General features: G+C 37.2%; 1 protein-coding gene and 1 pseudogene across 19 annotated transcripts in view; both read right to left on the minus strand.

Moving 5' to 3' along the window:
* LOC129775329 (ATP-binding cassette sub-family C member Sur) overlaps positions 1 to 17283 on the minus strand; it is a 185822-nt gene that overhangs the window by 93093 nt on the left and 75446 nt on the right. For all 19 annotated transcript variants that reach the window (XM_055779971.1, XM_055779965.1, XM_055779969.1 and 16 more), the window contains 2 exons: positions 11957 to 12489; positions 571 to 708 (listed from right to left, as the gene is read on the minus strand). In XM_055779971.1, coding sequence (XP_055635946.1) covers positions 571 to 708; positions 11957 to 12489 — 671 coding nt within the window. The remainder of the gene's footprint in view (positions 1 to 570; positions 709 to 11956; positions 12490 to 17283) is intronic.
* On the minus strand, positions 3558 to 3626 carry LOC129780868 (U4 spliceosomal RNA; annotated as a pseudogene).

Here is a 17283-nt window from a genome sequence, read left to right on the forward strand (position 1 = left end):
CCGTTCGAGACGATAGGGTGTGTGTGATGAAAATAAACGAGGAAAACGGATGCGAATGAAAACAGATCAGTGGAGCAAAAAAAAACGTGGAACTGGGTGACAGAATAGTAAATACACTGCTAGGAAAAACTAGGACAATGCCATGGCATTGCGCGATGTTTGAAAAACTACCAAGCGTTGAGCTCGAATGTTAATTAAATAAATTGAATCGGTGCCGTCGTTCCAGGAAAAGTGTGTCGTGTTGGATAGGACTGAAAACGAAAATCGGAAGCAACGTGAAACGGGAGAATATTATAAATTGCTCAGACAACTTGGAATATCGAATGTGCAAATTACATCATACTCCAATCGAACAACCAGAAACTACTAATTCATTTTCGCTGGAAGAGAATAGAGAAATCCGACGTCGAACAGTTGATTAAATATTTCCGATGGAGTAATAAAGCTTACGAAAGCTAAATCAATCCAGTCAGTAGAAACTATTCAACCCTTCCCAATGCAAACTCTCAACGCTCAGTGTGTTAACGGTGGGCAAAGTTTATCTTCTCACGGAACAGTAATTTATCTTACCGACGCCTTCTTCGAGTTTTCCGACATCATCTTCCCAATGAGAAACTGCAAGGGCGTCATCGTCACGATACAAACGACCGATCCTATTACGGCGCTGACACCCAGCAGCTGATAGAGCAGATACATTACCACACCGATCTGTAACGAGGGAGAAAATATACCAAGACAACTCTACTACTGGCTATGGCTTTGTGATGATCTTTAAATACGAAATTCCTATCGAATCAGTGTGGAAAGGTGAAATTGATGGTATCTGGTTGATTTATTGCGGCCATGTAAAATCAATTAATTATTATTGTGTTTTGTTAATTTATTTTGAAACTATTTTGCAATCGGAGATATCTTCAATATATAAGATAAAATGTTGCTCCAGTGTTTACCCGTAGAATACAAATGAGGTTAATTTGTGCAATGCATTCCCCTTTAAACCGCGCGGCGAATGAGGTGAGATGGCTCAAGTCACTGCACTGTAGACGAATGGCGTGACTATAGTTTGCCACTAGGTGAGATTTGAAGTCGTGTCCTCATATGCTATCGACTCGGGTATCAAATAAAAGTTGAAAAGTAATGTACCTTCCACTATGAAGCTATGAGTGACGTGCTATCTCACGTCACTCGCCGCGTGGAATAAGGGGGATTTATTCGAAGCTTGAAGTAAAATTATTTTTACTGAATGTATGTTTGCCCCGTGGACTAGGCAGTAGTGGAATATTATATTTCGTCAATTGTTAAGGTTCCATTTCAAGGTAGCCGATGATACATTTTTTTTTAGCTCTTGCGAATTGAGATTCGATAATTTTTTTTTCATGCCTTCATTTTCACTCAGGCCAGAAAGTCTCTCAAGGTCCAAATTTTTTTTTGAGGTGACACCAGATCTCGACGTTTTACGCATTTTAAGTCATTTGGCATTGAAAAAAAATATATCGATTTTTAAAATTTCATGTTTTAACAACAGAATCGGAATTCGGCAATTTGAAATATACTTGACCGTTAACCAGGTATATATATACATACTAGCCAACCCGGCAAACTTCGTCCCGCCCATTTACTTGATTAATTCTCGAGTAATGCAGAAATTTGTGTTTTATTTGTATGGCAGCCACCCCTAAGAGAGGGGGGAGGGGTATCTAACCACCATAGAAACATTCATTGCACCCTAAAGTTTCCATATGCCTAATTTGGTTTAATTTGCTTGATTAATTCTCGGGTAATGCAAAAATTGGTGTTTCATTTGTACGGCAGCCCCCTCTAAGAGAGGGGGAAGGAGTATCTTAACACCATAGAAACATTTATTGCATCCTAAAACCTCCACATGCCAAATTTGGTTTCATTTGCTTGATTAATTCTCGAGTAATGCAGAAATTTGTGTTTCATTTGTATGGCAGCCCCCCCTTTGAGTGGGGAAGGACTGTCTAACCATCATAGAAACATTTATTGCACCCTAAAACTTTCACATGCCAACTTTGATTTCGTTTGATTGATTAATTTCCGAGTAATGCAAAAAATTGTGTTTCATTTGTATGGCAGCCCCCTCTAAGAAAGGGGAAGGAGTATCTTATCACCATAGAAACATTTATTGCATCCTAAAACCTCCACAGGCCAAATTTGGTTTCATTTGCTTGATTAATTCTCGAGTAATGCAGAAATTTGTGTTTCATTTGTATGGCAGCCCCCCCCTTTGAGTGGGGGAAGGACTGTCTAACCATCATAGAAACATTTATTGCACCCTAAAACTTTCACATGCCAACTTTGGTTTCGTTTGCTTGGTTAATTTCCGAGTAATGCAGAAATTTGTGTTTCATTTGTATGGCAGCCCCCCCCTTAGAGAGGGGGAGGGGTCTCAAAATATCACGAAAACCTTCCCCGGCCCCAAAAACCCCTACATACCAATTTTCATGTCGATCGGTTCAGTAGTTTCCGAGTCTATAAGAATCAGACAGACAGACAGACATCACTCCATTTTTATATATATAGATAGATAGATAGATATATATGCGACGAATTAGGTTTGTTTTTCAAGATTGTGTCACATTTACCCCAAAGCAATGTCTGCAATGTCTCGAATGTTAATAAACATTTACCCAAATATATAATTTACCCGAATGCAACATTTGCAGCTGTATTTAATTAGAAGTTATTTTTATATTCATCTCTGATGAGCCATTTATAATTAACTAGTATCCAAAAACTTGTATATTTTGTGGGTAGAGCAAAAAAAGAGTAAAAAACGACGTTGCGTACTATATTTTTCAGTTTTATGAAACATATATATATCGTTTCATTTTTTTATTAATTAAATTATTAATGTTGTGTAAATGATGGACTTTCAAATTCGATTTTTAATATTATCCAGTCATTTGGATCACTTATACTTATCACTTATATAAAAATCAATAAATTATAGCAAACAGTGCAGAATTGATAACACGCAATGCCATTATGCGTCGTAATTCTATTTCTTCACACGTTTCTAAGACATTTATGATTTACATTTTTTATGTTAAAACTACGTGCTCAGTTTTCGAAAAATTTCTAAGCCCCTGTTCATTTCTCAATTATCTCTTAGCCTTGAAGAGCAAAATGGAAAGGAAAGAAGACGACATATTGATTGTGTCTACACTAATTTCTAAAAATGATTATTATTGGAACATCGAAGAAACCTCGATACGACACTATCAGTGTATCTGGGATCTCCTAGTGCTCGGATGGCAACAATTTAGTGAATGGTTCCAAAAACAGTTCGCGCCGGAAGTTCGTCAGATGCCAAAATAAAACTTCAACCTGAACCCTTTGTATTATTAGATAACTGAAATGCGTACCATTGTGAGGATAATTTTTTTCTGATAATAGATTGATAAAACCAGGGAAAGATTCAAAATATAAAACTAATATATCGGGAAAAACCAGATTTGACAATCATGCTCAAATCCTATGCTATAACCGCAAGGATGATGTAGGACTGCCGTTGGCTTAGTAATCATTTGTGTTTCTTCAATTAGCAATAATCGCACCTCGGATGTTCCTCATTGGGTACGATATTGCCGCTGCGCAGAGCTATCTTTTGTATGTATTGATTAAACTAGTGAATCAATGAAACAATTTACGAATTCAATTGCAAACAAAACCCTATTTAGGTCAATTCATGCATTATGGTAGTATTTATCGCAGCAAAAAGTTATCAACATTTTGCCTAATCATGGAACGGTATAAGTAGAAATTCAGTGAGCTGGCGACATGAAGGGATATCTACCAATGCAGTCTTGAATAACCGAGCCAAAGCGTTGCATTTGTACCCGCTTTTGTATACCATGTTAGCAAATGAATTCCGGAGTGTAAAAATGCATGGAGGTGTAAAAGTACTGCCGACTTCCATGTATCTGCAATGCCGATTTTCCCAACTTCTTGGTTTCGGAATCTGTATTGGGAAAAACATTCCGGTTTGCAATAATGCAAGCGAGTACAAATGTACCCGCAACTTGCATCCATTTTGCAATGCCGATTTCCCCAGGCTTCATGTTTTGAAATCTGTGTAAGGGAAACATTCCGATTTGCAGAAATGCAAGCGAGTGCAAAAGTACCCACCGCTTTCATCTATTTGGCAATGCCGATTTCCCCAGGCTCCATGGTTTTTAAATCTATGTTAGGGAAACATTCCGATATGCAGAAATGCAAGCGAGTACAAAAGTACCTGCAGCTTGCATCTATTTTGTAATGGCGATATCCTCAGGCTCCATGGTTTTGAAGTCTGTGTTAGGGAAACATCCATCCATTCCAGCGATCGTACCTCAATCGTTGCGCAATCACAACTGAGTGGATTTCCGAGCGGCGCTCGCTTTTATACCGATTGGTGATTTCAATAGCCTGTTTCGAAAGAAATTTTAAGGCTATTGAAACATGTTTTTGGATCAAAATTAACAAGTATATAGCGCGTAGACATTTTATCTTTTGAATGAAGTGTTTATCATACCATTTCGTACAATTGTTCAGGAGCTATTCACGCTCAAAATCTCGGTCTCCGGCGTAACGCTTTCGTTTTCAAAACGTTGCTTTTACACCCCGGTATAGAAATGAAAGACGTAGTCCTACGTCAAAACATTGAAAGCTAGTATCTTGGCTAGTAAATCTTCAATGCAAATAGGTGTGGTGCAGAACAATTATTTAGCTCAAGAATAAAATATTTCCTCGTCAACCTTGTTTCTGACTCCTGATCCTTAGACTTAAAGAATGGTATAAATAATAAGTCGAGAGAACCAATGGAACAATAGTGTCGTTGTAATATGTTATATTGTGTTGTGTTACGTGTCCATGTTATAAATATTGTAAAAAAATGTTTTTCGGTAAATTGTGCATGTTGGTTTTCACAAAGTTACAGCGTTTCTAAAATCACTTTAAAATTTCGACTTCGAGCTCCGTTCCCACCATTATTATCGAGTGAAGAATCGACGACATAGTATTGCATTCTAGGAATAAGATTGAGATGCATAGTTTTATTTCCATAATGTTATTGAAGTATTATTTGAATCCCATTATCACTTTTTCCATGTGACAAAGACTATTACCATAATAGGTACACTTATTACGAAACTCCGGGAACACTATTACCATAATGGGTACATGTAAGTGGCATTTTCACAATTGTTTTTTATACAATTTAGTCAATTAATCATCGATATATCAATGAGAATCTTCAAAAACAGAATCCAAACTGCTAGAAAAAGTATGCTTTTGTGTACTTTTGAACTAAAATAGAGTATTTATTCGCAAATTTCTGAAAGTTGGTGACATATCTCCTCCATAATTGGTACACTAACCCTATATCGAATAAAAGCCAATGAGCTAGCCTTTTATTCAAATATATTGAACTTGCAAAAGCAATGGATTTTATTTTCGTAATCATTGTTTGTAGTCGTTTTTTATTGTTTTCATGGCTTTGAGATAGAGGGCGCTATATTTTTTTAAATTTTTACTTGAAAGCTGAGATTTTTTTTAAACATATCTCGATATCAGAGATGCTTTTTTTTGTTTTTGAAATATGTTTTTTTTTTTAATTTAACCGGTTCCTATTCATTTTTTCCCCTTTTATCCAAAATTACTTATTGCACAAACTCATAACATTTGAACTACTGAACCGATTTAGATGATCGACATATTAAATCGAAACCAATAAGCTAACCTTCTTTCAAAAAATATCACACTTGCGGGAAGATTGGATTCTAGTTTTATAGGTCTAGTCTAGTCACATTGAACGAATATTGAACGAAAACTTAAAACATGTTAAATTTGCAAAATAATAACTCGAAAAAAAACACATCTCTGATTTTCGGATATATTATGTAAAAAAAACTCAGCTTTCCAGAAAAAAATATAAAAAATATAGCGCCTTCTATCTTTCACCGAGAAAATTATGAAGAAATAACTCAATCAATAATTACAAAAACGAAAATCCAAATTCTTAGGCAAAAAGTATCAAATAAATTAACTCATGAGCTTCAATTTGATATGTCGATCATCTTTAAAAAAGGGCGAAAAAAAGGGGGGAAATTGTTTTTTCGAACCATCGGTCTACTTTGAAAAATCATAACTCAAAAACGAAAAAAAACTTTGATATCGAGATATGTTATGTAAAAAATTCTCAGCTTTCAAGATAAAATATAAAAAAATATTGCACCCTCTAGTCCAAAGCCATGAAAACAATAAAAGTTGATGGGTCTGAGCCTAGGGGCGCGGACGGAATCTTGACATAGAACTGTGATTGTGTGTAGTAATTGCATTTAAATTGAGTTTTTCATTATTCAAAATCTGTATTTTTTTCTCTTTTGATACCTCAAATGGTTGCCCTGGAAAAACCGTTTCCTGTATGTACTTGTACTCTTTCAACGGGTTAGACGACATAACGTGGTAGAATTCGGTACCGCATTCTGTCCAAAAATGTACACAAAAATATCATTAAAGCCATTGCTACCCTTTTCTTCTGTTTATTCAATCATGCAGAAGAAGACAAAGAGTCATCATGTATCATTTTTAAAAACAAGTCTAAAAAATTAAGACCTACATATATATAAGCCTGAGTCAAATCAATCTATGACTACAAAAATATATTATAGATAAAAATAGTATTATCTCCTCCGTTACCACGTTGTCCGGAACATTGTTTGAAATAACTTTATAGCCCTGTAAGATCGACTACTCAAGCTAGCATAATCTGATTTACGTGGGTATACCCTTTTGATCTTCTGAATCAGCAGCCATTTATATTCATTTATTGCATTTTCACATAACCAAACAACATACTCGATATTATGACATCCTGGACCATAATTACACAAATTGTTAGTAGTGAGACCTACACGATAAAAACATGAATTGAGCACAAATTAATTGGACAACGTACAATATAGGGGAATGGGGGGTATGCCCGACCCCCTAAGGAAAAGTATTGTTTTGTGAGATCTGCGAGCACATATTGATATGTTTCCTCCACAGAATCATTGTCTAGTTTATTTGCCATGAGATATAAGGAATATCAGTACATTTAAATGGTAATTTTCTCAAGTAATAGTCAATTTAAAAAACTGCCATAAAAATGAAGCTCATCAACCAGTGCGGGTGAAACCGGCACCCCATGGGGGTAACACCGGTACCCTATGGGGTAAGACCGTCATCTCAATTTCTCAATATATATACTTGGCAACAGATGAACCAGTTTGAAAGTGACAGTCGGCAAATAGAAGGTATTCTAATTCTAAATGTCGCTGTCGAGTATGGTTCGAATCGCTCAACCGATTCCGGAGATATGGTCGGAACAAGTTCGGATGAACATGGAATATGGAGAAGAAATCACCAAACCACACCACAATTCAATTACAAGTTAATGAAATCTAGGACCACATTGAACACTTATCGATGGTCAGTTTTTCTTCTTACTTGAATCAATATCCGTCATACGACGCTTTTAATCACACTAGGATTCGACTTGAAATCACAGAGAAGAATGAGTTCATGACTGTAGGTAATTTTTTTCGGGTTTTTGTGATTATGATGGCAATAAAACTGATTAAATTATGTTTAGTTGTAATTAGTTTATTATTTTCGTTAAGACCATACAGCCATTATTTTTCATTCAATGATGAAGTTCATTTAATTTTATCGAACAGCTTAAATACAACATTAAATTTACATCAGTAGTTCAAAAGTCGTGAAAGCACGTTTGATAGAAACTCCACTAACAATAGCCTCTTTTGCAAGGGTGAGGCTCTCCTGGGACCAACTCCCTCGATTCGTTTTTCTTTGGTAGCTGCGAGGCATCTGAAATTGATGGAAAATATATCTTAAAAACCTTCAACTAAACGCAAACCATGCCGAGATCCCCCACTGAAAGGGTGACTGACTTACCCCGACAGCACACATTTTTCATGAAGATTATTTCTATTAACATATTGCTTTAACTTACCTCAACTCGAATCCCAGTGATTGCTAACAATCCAGGGGACAAACTGTAGAGCAACGGAAAAGAATTTGAAACCGCGTTCAACAATAAAAGCTTAAACTTCACTGACGGAAAATTACATCCGGCTACATATCATCGGCACTCGCGATTGTTTTGATTTATATTTTGACAATTGACGGATCACGGTGGGTTCGATGTGATTGAAAAAGTCTAAAATAATAAATACTAACATGTAGAGTTTTCAAAAACGTAGTTAATCAGAGTTTTCTAGTAAAACTCAGGGGGTGCCGGTCTTATCCTCAGAGGCGGGCTTACCCTCCCTTCCTAATATAAAATTAATACCTATTATCGGTAAATGCAGAATAATTCATTTTACGCATCAACTCACATTATGAGCTAACGCCCGAATTTAGGCAAAAAAAATCGGGGAGAAAGTGAGTGGATAATGCAATCGAAAGAAAACATGCGTCAAATTGTTAATTTTTTTACTATATCCACTGTTCATGTTTCAAGCAAAAAAAAATAATTCTGGGGAAATTTCCTATCTAATGATATATAACACAACATATGTCGCAATAACCATTTTAAGTAAAATGCGTTTGAAAACTCCTAATAAAACGTTACCTTTTTCATAGAGTGACCCCCCTATATAGAAATCAAAGACATAGTCCTATGTCAAAAATTACTACAATCAATAAATACGAAAACAATATCTATATCTTAGGGGGTCTCCGTAGCCACATTGGTTGCGCATTCGCTTAGTAAGCGATCGATCGTGAGTTCAAAACTCAGGGCCCCCATTGACCATCTTTGTGTTGTTACAGAATAACTACGTCCACGCAACAATCATCAGCGATGGAGATCGATCCACGGTCGAAATAAGATCGATTCATCCATACAACTACTCTGCTCTGCAAGAAACATCGGGCTGCTGTTCTATAAATAACTCAACAATGGATCAACGACTGTCTCCGGATCTAACTGGATAATGGAAGAACAGATAGAAAACTCTTACGCCTAAATGGCTACTGTGTAAATTTGTACCATTTGCAATGGTATAGAAGGGAATACTCTAACGCCGAAAAATGGCAACTGTGTAATGTGCTAATTATAGATATGATAAATATGTGACATGTACACGATTAAAATTCGGCTCTGTTACAGCTAAAATGCCAATGAGCCTAAAATAAACAAAAGGGATAAAAAAAAAATATCTATATCTTTTCCAAGTTCAACATGTTTAAATAAAAGGTTAGCTGATTGGTTTCAATTTGACGATAGATCATCTAAATCGCTTTAGTAGTTCGAAAGTTATGAATTTTTGAAAAAAGTCAGAAAAAAGTAGAAAAAATCGAAATGGGCACCCTTTTAAAACAATAAAAAAAAATACGGGTCTAATATTTTGCGATAAAGAATAAAATTGCCACTTTTGACGAAAATCTGTGAACCACTATATCGGTTTGGCATGGAATGGCTGATGAAAGGCCCCGGTGTAGGAAACGAGGACCCATTTTTTCACAAACATTGCCTAGAGACAAATTCATGGAAATTCACTTCTACAGAAAACTTATATACGCTTATACAGAAAGGATATATACGCTATATACGCTTCTACAGAAAGGATGAACGAAATCAGAGATTTAAATTGCTTTCACACTTTCGTCGCCCCGTCAGATATCAGATATGGGTGACACTTTCCTCGTTCAAATTGAATAGGATTTTTAAAAGGAATTGGATAGAATAGGTACCTAAAGATAACTTTAGAATGTGTAAAAAAAATAAAATAAATATCATATTATTATAATGTTTACACTATACTTTTTTATTAATTTATAGTATGGATGGTTTGTACTACAGTTTTTTGCGAAACCCATATAATATGACCTTTGCATGTGTTATCGTTGTCAATTCGTCTTTAAAAAAATATTGCTAGATCGTGTAAAAGTTGTCTACAAACTAAGTCCGGGAAAAGCTTTCCACAATACAGTGAACCCTCCTATAACGCGGTGAGTGCGTACCGCATTATATGGAAAGCGCGCTATAAGAAACTCGAATTTAACTTACAATCCAGGCTGATTCGTTGCGCGTTGTATGGAAACCATCTACCGTGTTGTATGGAAACCGCGCTATAAGAAACTCAGAATGAGTACAAATCACATCATTCGTACCGCGTAGTATGGAGACCAATAAGAGATCATAAAAGGAAATGATAAAAAAATAAAACAAAAACTAAACTAAAAATTTCCATTCAAATGTTAAAATTTCAAAACTGCATTCGGGTGTTCTTCTCTGATAAAAATGGATCCCTACTTAATAGATATCTTCCTAGATGGATCCCTACATCTTTCCTACACGCAAAACGTTTATCTTCGAATGAAGTACTAGTAGCAGCTGAATACAACTGAAATTATTGAGACAGTGTAGAATTCATTCAAACTCTTGTGATCATCCTTTCCCCATGCATTGGGTGCACGAAAAACACTGATGGGACGTTGTTGAACGAAAACCGCGCTATAAGAGTACCGCGTTACAGGACTGTCGAAATTTCACCTCCGCGTTATATGGAAACCGCGTTCTGAGAGTACCGCGTTATAGGAGGGTTGACTGTATTAGGCCTATTACAAAACCTAAACGAATCCTACAATTGAAGAATAATTATTCCCAAGCAAAGCAAGTAGTAACTATGGCATGGATCTCGTAAATCTTTACCTCTAGTTTCTCAATCATAGCCGACTTATCCATATAGACCTTACGTAACCCCTAAGGAAGAAATAAATGGTGTAGTCCAAAGCATAACCGTAACCTTTGTTTCCGTTGTGAAAAAGTTGGTTCATGGTTAATCGCTGATTTTCGTAATATAGAAGACCCTATGCCGGGCTGAATCTAAATTTCTTATGATCACGTCAACCTTACATAATGTACCTCTTGGCTACACCTTATAGTGCCAAGACGGGACATGATAACGATGGAAGCTAATTTCGCTATTCTAATGATTATTATGCTTGTTCGCAACACATTAGAGCTTTTTCTGATTCCCCACGCCCAGCTATACCGAAATTCCTCAGAAACGGACTCACTGTTAAGCGAATTATGTTATCGTACCAACTCTGTCTCCTGGATAGATGCATCCACGAGTCGCTACTAACATTAAAAGCTGGAAAATAAAATGGAGCCTAAGTGTTTATCAAAACAACATCTCTTGATATTCGTTGAGTATTGAATTTTATTAGGGCTTTCTGTCTGAGAGAGCCTTCAAGATTCAAACGAATAACAGTGTATCCTTGACGCTAAAGATAGTTGCTCCGCTTCCAATTATTCCAATCCAAACAGAGAACTGTTTTCCCTTGCCATGCATATTAGAGTTTCCTAGTATACTAAAATCAACATAAACCTAAGAAAGACGGATAATAATAACTGCACCCAATTTCAGCAATATTTTTCCCGCAAAAAGTTTTTGACACTTTGGAGAATATTTTACCAAACTACTTTCAGTAGACAGTAACCTTACTCCGGTGGCTCATGTTTAGTCGCAAAAAGGTATACACGACTGAAAAACAATGTTCAACTTCTACCCCGGTAGAGCGCCAACCAAGACAAAACCCTTATCAAAATGGTTTAACATTTCGCTTCCAAAACACTCCAAAGCTCGCTGCCCCAAAAGTCGAAAGATGTTTATTCAGAAAAGCTGCACGAAGATTTGCTTTGTTGTTGGGAATGACAGTCTTCCCGTCTGGGCGGAGAAAAAGGTTACGTGACAGCTAATTCTGTAACTTTATAATTGTGAATCCTTTAAATATGCTTAATGCTCATACATTGTTCGTTTATGTTATTAATTCGATAATTTAATTGATGATGTTATTGATTACAGTAAATTCATAAATGTTCGATAGAAACCTCATATTTTTATCATGGAAACAATATGTAATATTCAAAATTTACCTTTAAAGGAATCGCCCACACGTAATGCGCAATCTTCACAAACGACATCACGTTAAAAGCATCGTCTGACATTAAATTTGTAATGGTACCTGCATCGGCAGCGGCAGAGACACCAACAGCAGCCGTATCACCATTACCACCCTTATGATCCTCTTCAACGCGGCTACCCGCGTTCCTGTTTCCCTGTTCGATTTCGGTTGCTACCGTTGCACCGTCAATGGTTGCTTCCTTTCGCACTCCTCGCAGCACAGGAAGGCCATTGTCGTTGTTGTTGTTGTTATTGCTATGTTTCGTTGCGGCAGTGCCCTTGTCAAACTGTTGCTGATCATCGGGAACGATAGCAGCTACTTTATGTTTTATCTCTTCCTTCGAACATACCACTGCCAGCGGTTCGCTCGCTTCCGATTTCAGTACGCTACAGACATCTGTTCCCAGTTCCGTGTTGGCGTGTTGGCTACCCGGGTTGTCCCTGGTACTGGCGCGGTCACCGTAACCGATGTTGATGTCTTTGCGATTTTCGGTGCTGTTTCTGTCTACCCGAGAAGAAAAGTGTATGAGAATTATCGACAATAACAATATTTAAATTCAATTTTACTAATAATAATCTCTTATTACTTGCAGTATTAAGAATATTTTGTGCCGATCGTATCTTTCCTCTTCATATTTCAAAAATTGGACAAATCGGAGTTCCCTAACAAATGACTCTAACTGTTAATGTAATTCCCATCATAATGTACATTCTGTCAAATATATACCGAAAATTTGAGTTTTCAAATAAAACGCTTTAATCTGTATATATAAAAATGGATTTTTGTCTGTCTGTCTGTCTGATTCTTATGGACTCGGAAACTACTGAACCGATCGACATGAAAATTGGTATGTAGGGGTGTTTGGGGCCGGGGAAGGTTTTCGTGATAGCTTGAGACCCCTCCCCCCTCTCTGAGGGGGGCCACCCATGCAAATGAAACACAAATTTCTGCATTACTCGAGAATTAATCACGCAAATGGAACGAAATTTGGCATGTGGAGGTTTTAGGGTGCAATACATGTTTCTATGGTGGTTAGACACTCCACCCCCCCTCTCTAAGGGGGGCTGCCATACAAATTAAACCCAATTCTGCATTACTCGATAATTAATGAAGCAAACGAAACCAAATTAGGTATATGGAGGTTTTAGGGTGCAATAAATGTTTCTATGGTGGTTAGACACTTCACCCCCCTTTCTAAAGGGGGGCTGTCATACAAATGAAACACAAATTTCTGCATAACTCGAAAACTAATCGAGCAAACGAGACCAAATTTGGAATGTGAAGGTTTTAGGGTGCAATAAATGATTCTATGGTGGTTAGATACTTCTCCCTTTCTTAGGGTGGGCTGTCATACAAATGAAAAACAAATTTCTGCATAACTCGAAAACTAATCAAGCAAATGGAGCCAAATTTGGCATGTTAAGATTTTAGAGGGCACGAAACGTTTCTATAGTTAATGGACACTCCTCCCCCCTCTCTAAAAGGGAGAAGAGGGAGGGGAGGTCTGAAAATAGTCTGATATTATAATGATGAGTTTTGGTAGAAGTACTAGGAATTTTTTAGTAAATGATAAATTCAACGGGGTCGATTAGAAGATCAATCAATGAACAGTTCCGCGATTGGACTCATGAACTTGCGCTTAGTAAGAAAAAGTGAATGTTTGAAGGTATTGATAACTAAAAATAAATTTTGGGCGGGACGAAGTTTGCCGGGTCAGCTAGTGTACTATATTTACACTCCCCAAAGGTTACAGTATACAGATTTTTAACCGTTTCACTGACTACTGACTTGTTCAGTTCGTTCGTGTCTAGCCCTGAAAGGACACTTGTGAAGAAAACTCTGCCTCAAACTCCTCCTCGACCTGCCTTGAAAAAGACACTTCATTGTCGTTTGACGCTCTTCAGAAAACCATGTCCACTGTCTACATCATGAAACGACGTTCTTGATAACTGCTTGCTAGTCGGAGAGAGGTTTAAAATTTAAAAAAAAAGTTAAAAACGGGCGGAGTTAGTTTGCAATATCTCCTCTATCTACAGTGTCCGTACGAACGACCCAACAAACATTCATTAGCTGTTATCAAACTAGTCAGTGGAATAATGGTTGAACAATAGTATTGAGTGCTTAATACGACGATATGCTGGACTATATGTTGTATAAAAGCTTATTCAGACCAAATTGAAGCTTTTGTTTAACCATTTATATTTAGCTGAAAAATACGCCAGTGAAAAGTTTTAAGGGTGCTTTATTCGTTCAAAAACTTATGAAAAAGCTGTACAAACGCAATTTAAGCCTGTAATATATCTTTTATTCGATTATTTACACTCTTCCCTACGGACACGAACCGATGATTAGCTGTAATAAAATTAATGAGAATCAACGGTCGTCAGTTTAAATCTTTGCCATTTTGATTTTTTTTTTCAAAAGTTTATCAGAAACTGAACGATAAAACTCGTTCTAGTAACTGTAAAAGACTCTAACAAGCGTCTGTCAATGTGATAAAAAACTAACTCTATTTATAGAAAGTTGGTAGAAGATGTATTTGTTCAGACAAAGATCTTCTCCGGTATCCGGTCTAAGTAGAGTTAATCAAATCAGAATATGGTCGAATAGAAATCATCTGTTGGCAAATACAAAGAAATGAAATGAATAGACGTTTCCACCACACCTTGGAATAGGATAAACGTTTCCTAATTGACTTTGAACTGTATTTGACGAAGAATATTAGTTATAGCTTAATAATTTCTCCTAATTTGCTTTATTATAATGCCGGGTGTTCGGGTTCGATTCCCGTTCTGGCCGGAGGATTTTTCGTCGAAGAAATTTCCATTGACTTGCACTGTGGTCACGCGTATTCAAGAGCTTGCCACTCGGAATACATTCAAGGCGTGTTATTTGGCTTAAGAAATCTCAACTAAGTATTAATGAATAACTCTAGTTAATGCATACGTTGAGACGGCAAAATTTCCACAGGGAACGTTAACGCCATTCAAGAAGAAGAATTTGCTTGAATAAGGCTTGAATAGAGTATTTGACGACAATTAGTTCAGGTATTTTTGAGCATAGAGCTAAATGAAACCATCATGAAAACGTCACACTGATTGTGAATTGGGGAATTGTTAGTTGGGGAGCACTGCATTTGAATTTCGAGGGAGAAATTTACGCACGATTTATTCGCAGTGGTACATAAAAATTATACCTCACGACTCCACTCGTATCTCAATACAGAAACCAAAGGTAGGTAAGCACAGAAATTCACAGAACATATGTTTGGAAAAATCAGCATGCTTCCAATTTTTGTTAATTTAAACAATTAATGGATTGAGGATGTGTAATGTTTAACATATCAAACAATTGTCAGAGAATTTCCCATTCGATTGGTATGCAAATTATCTAATTCCGTTGGCAACAAAAATAGTTATTATAGTTAAAAACATTTCATAAAAACGTGACATGTTTTCTGATTTGACTCCCCTTCTGAAGGACGTAGTTTTGACGTAGGACTAGTTGATTCGGATGAAATACAGAAGGCTAAATTAATCAAAACTGTTAAAAATCTTCATGATACTGCGAAAAATGTAAAGCTTGTCTAGGAGAAACATAACAGCAGTGTTTGGATTTCGATCAAAATCGAATGATACACAATGTGTCATGCAAGTAAACTCTCACGAACATATAACCAAATATGAGAGGATCATTCAGATACTTGTATAAAGGTCAGTAATCACTTGTGTAATATTTAGTGATTAAACTAAGAGAGGAACGAAGACTTTTGATTGCATATCCGATCTGTATCAAACATCGCATACCATTTTCGAAGCCTGCATACAAGTTTGAACCACATATATCGTCCCATTTTACTATAGCGAAACCCACTGCACAGAAAAGTGCCAAGCAATAAATGATACAAGAAAAATTACGTCATCATTTAGTCACCATTTGCGGAGAGCAGTGAATGGGAAAAGAGATAAAACGCGAGAGTTTTTGCTTCTCACTGGAGCGGTTTTGCTAGTAAAACTATGCGGTCTATATGAATATACATATTTCAAGGGATAGCGGTGTTAAAAATGGAAAATATAATCTGACTACCCTCCCTTAGCCTCTATCGAGCTAAATAATCATATAGTTTGCACTCTCTGAGACTTAAAAATCAGGATCTGCTAAATTAGCTGAATATGAATCTTTCGCTTTGCGTGGTCCGTACGATCCTGCTGTTTCATGATGCATGGAGAGGTCGATATGCATATTTTTTTTTTCCAAAATATATATTTTTATAAAGGCTCATATGGCGTTAGCCTCACGGGGCCGGGAGTTCAATACAATTTTTCTTATTATCTATGTTAGTAATATTTAACCGATTACTCGCGGTTGGCTCGAAGTTAGTATTACAAGTGTTTTCGTAATTGGGATGTTGCTGTCTCCAATGCTCTGTACGTGTGCCCGACACGGGATACTTCCTATTGGGATGCAGCTGACCATTAATCAGCAACGCCCCCCTAGTCTGTACCTCATATCTAGCGTGGTGCGTCTTTCTCGACTCGAGGAATCCAGGATAGAATGGTCACTAGCCGGCGCAATCATCAGTTGTCAGTTGTCATGAGCGGTACAACATTTGGCTCTTGTTGAATCATCAGTGGACTGCACAACCTTTGGCCCGTGTGTCTGTAAAGAGTGTGTGTATGTATTGCCGCGACTAAGTAAAAGTTTATCGATCGGATAGGAGGGATATGAAACGCGAACACAACGAAGGAAACATCATTAAACGTTGATATCGGCGTTTCTGAGGAACAGGTATAGATGAAGCAGAAGATCAGGATCCCGGCTACCTAAGATATCCCGGACGGGGTTATCCGATTGTCTGCCTTGTGCTCTCAGTGCTCTAGAGAGCTGAGAGCGAGCAGCATGGAACCGGATACACGACCAGACAACATGCTCGATGTCGTGGTAGCCATCGCCACAATCACAAATATTGTTTGCTGCGAGCCCAATGCGATAGAGATGCGCGTTTAGGTTGTAGTGATTGGACATAAGCCGAGATATCACGCGAATGAAATCACGACCTACAATGAATCCCTTGAACCATGCCCTCGTCGAGACCTTAGGGATAATCGTGTGTAACCAACGACCGAACTCATCTCCACTCCACATGCGTTGCCAACTTACGAGCGTGTACTGACGAGGAATGTGGAAAAATTCATTATAAGCAATTTGCCTTTCAAAAAGAGTGCCTTCTAAAGCGCCCACCTTAGCTAACGAGTCCGCTTTCTCATTCCCCGGAATCGAACAATGAGAGGGAACCCA

The sequence above is a fragment of the Toxorhynchites rutilus genome, chromosome 3 (assembly GCF_029784135.1).
Source record: "Toxorhynchites rutilus septentrionalis strain SRP chromosome 3, ASM2978413v1, whole genome shotgun sequence".
Classification (NCBI taxonomy): Eukaryota; Metazoa; Arthropoda; class Insecta; order Diptera; family Culicidae; genus Toxorhynchites; species Toxorhynchites rutilus.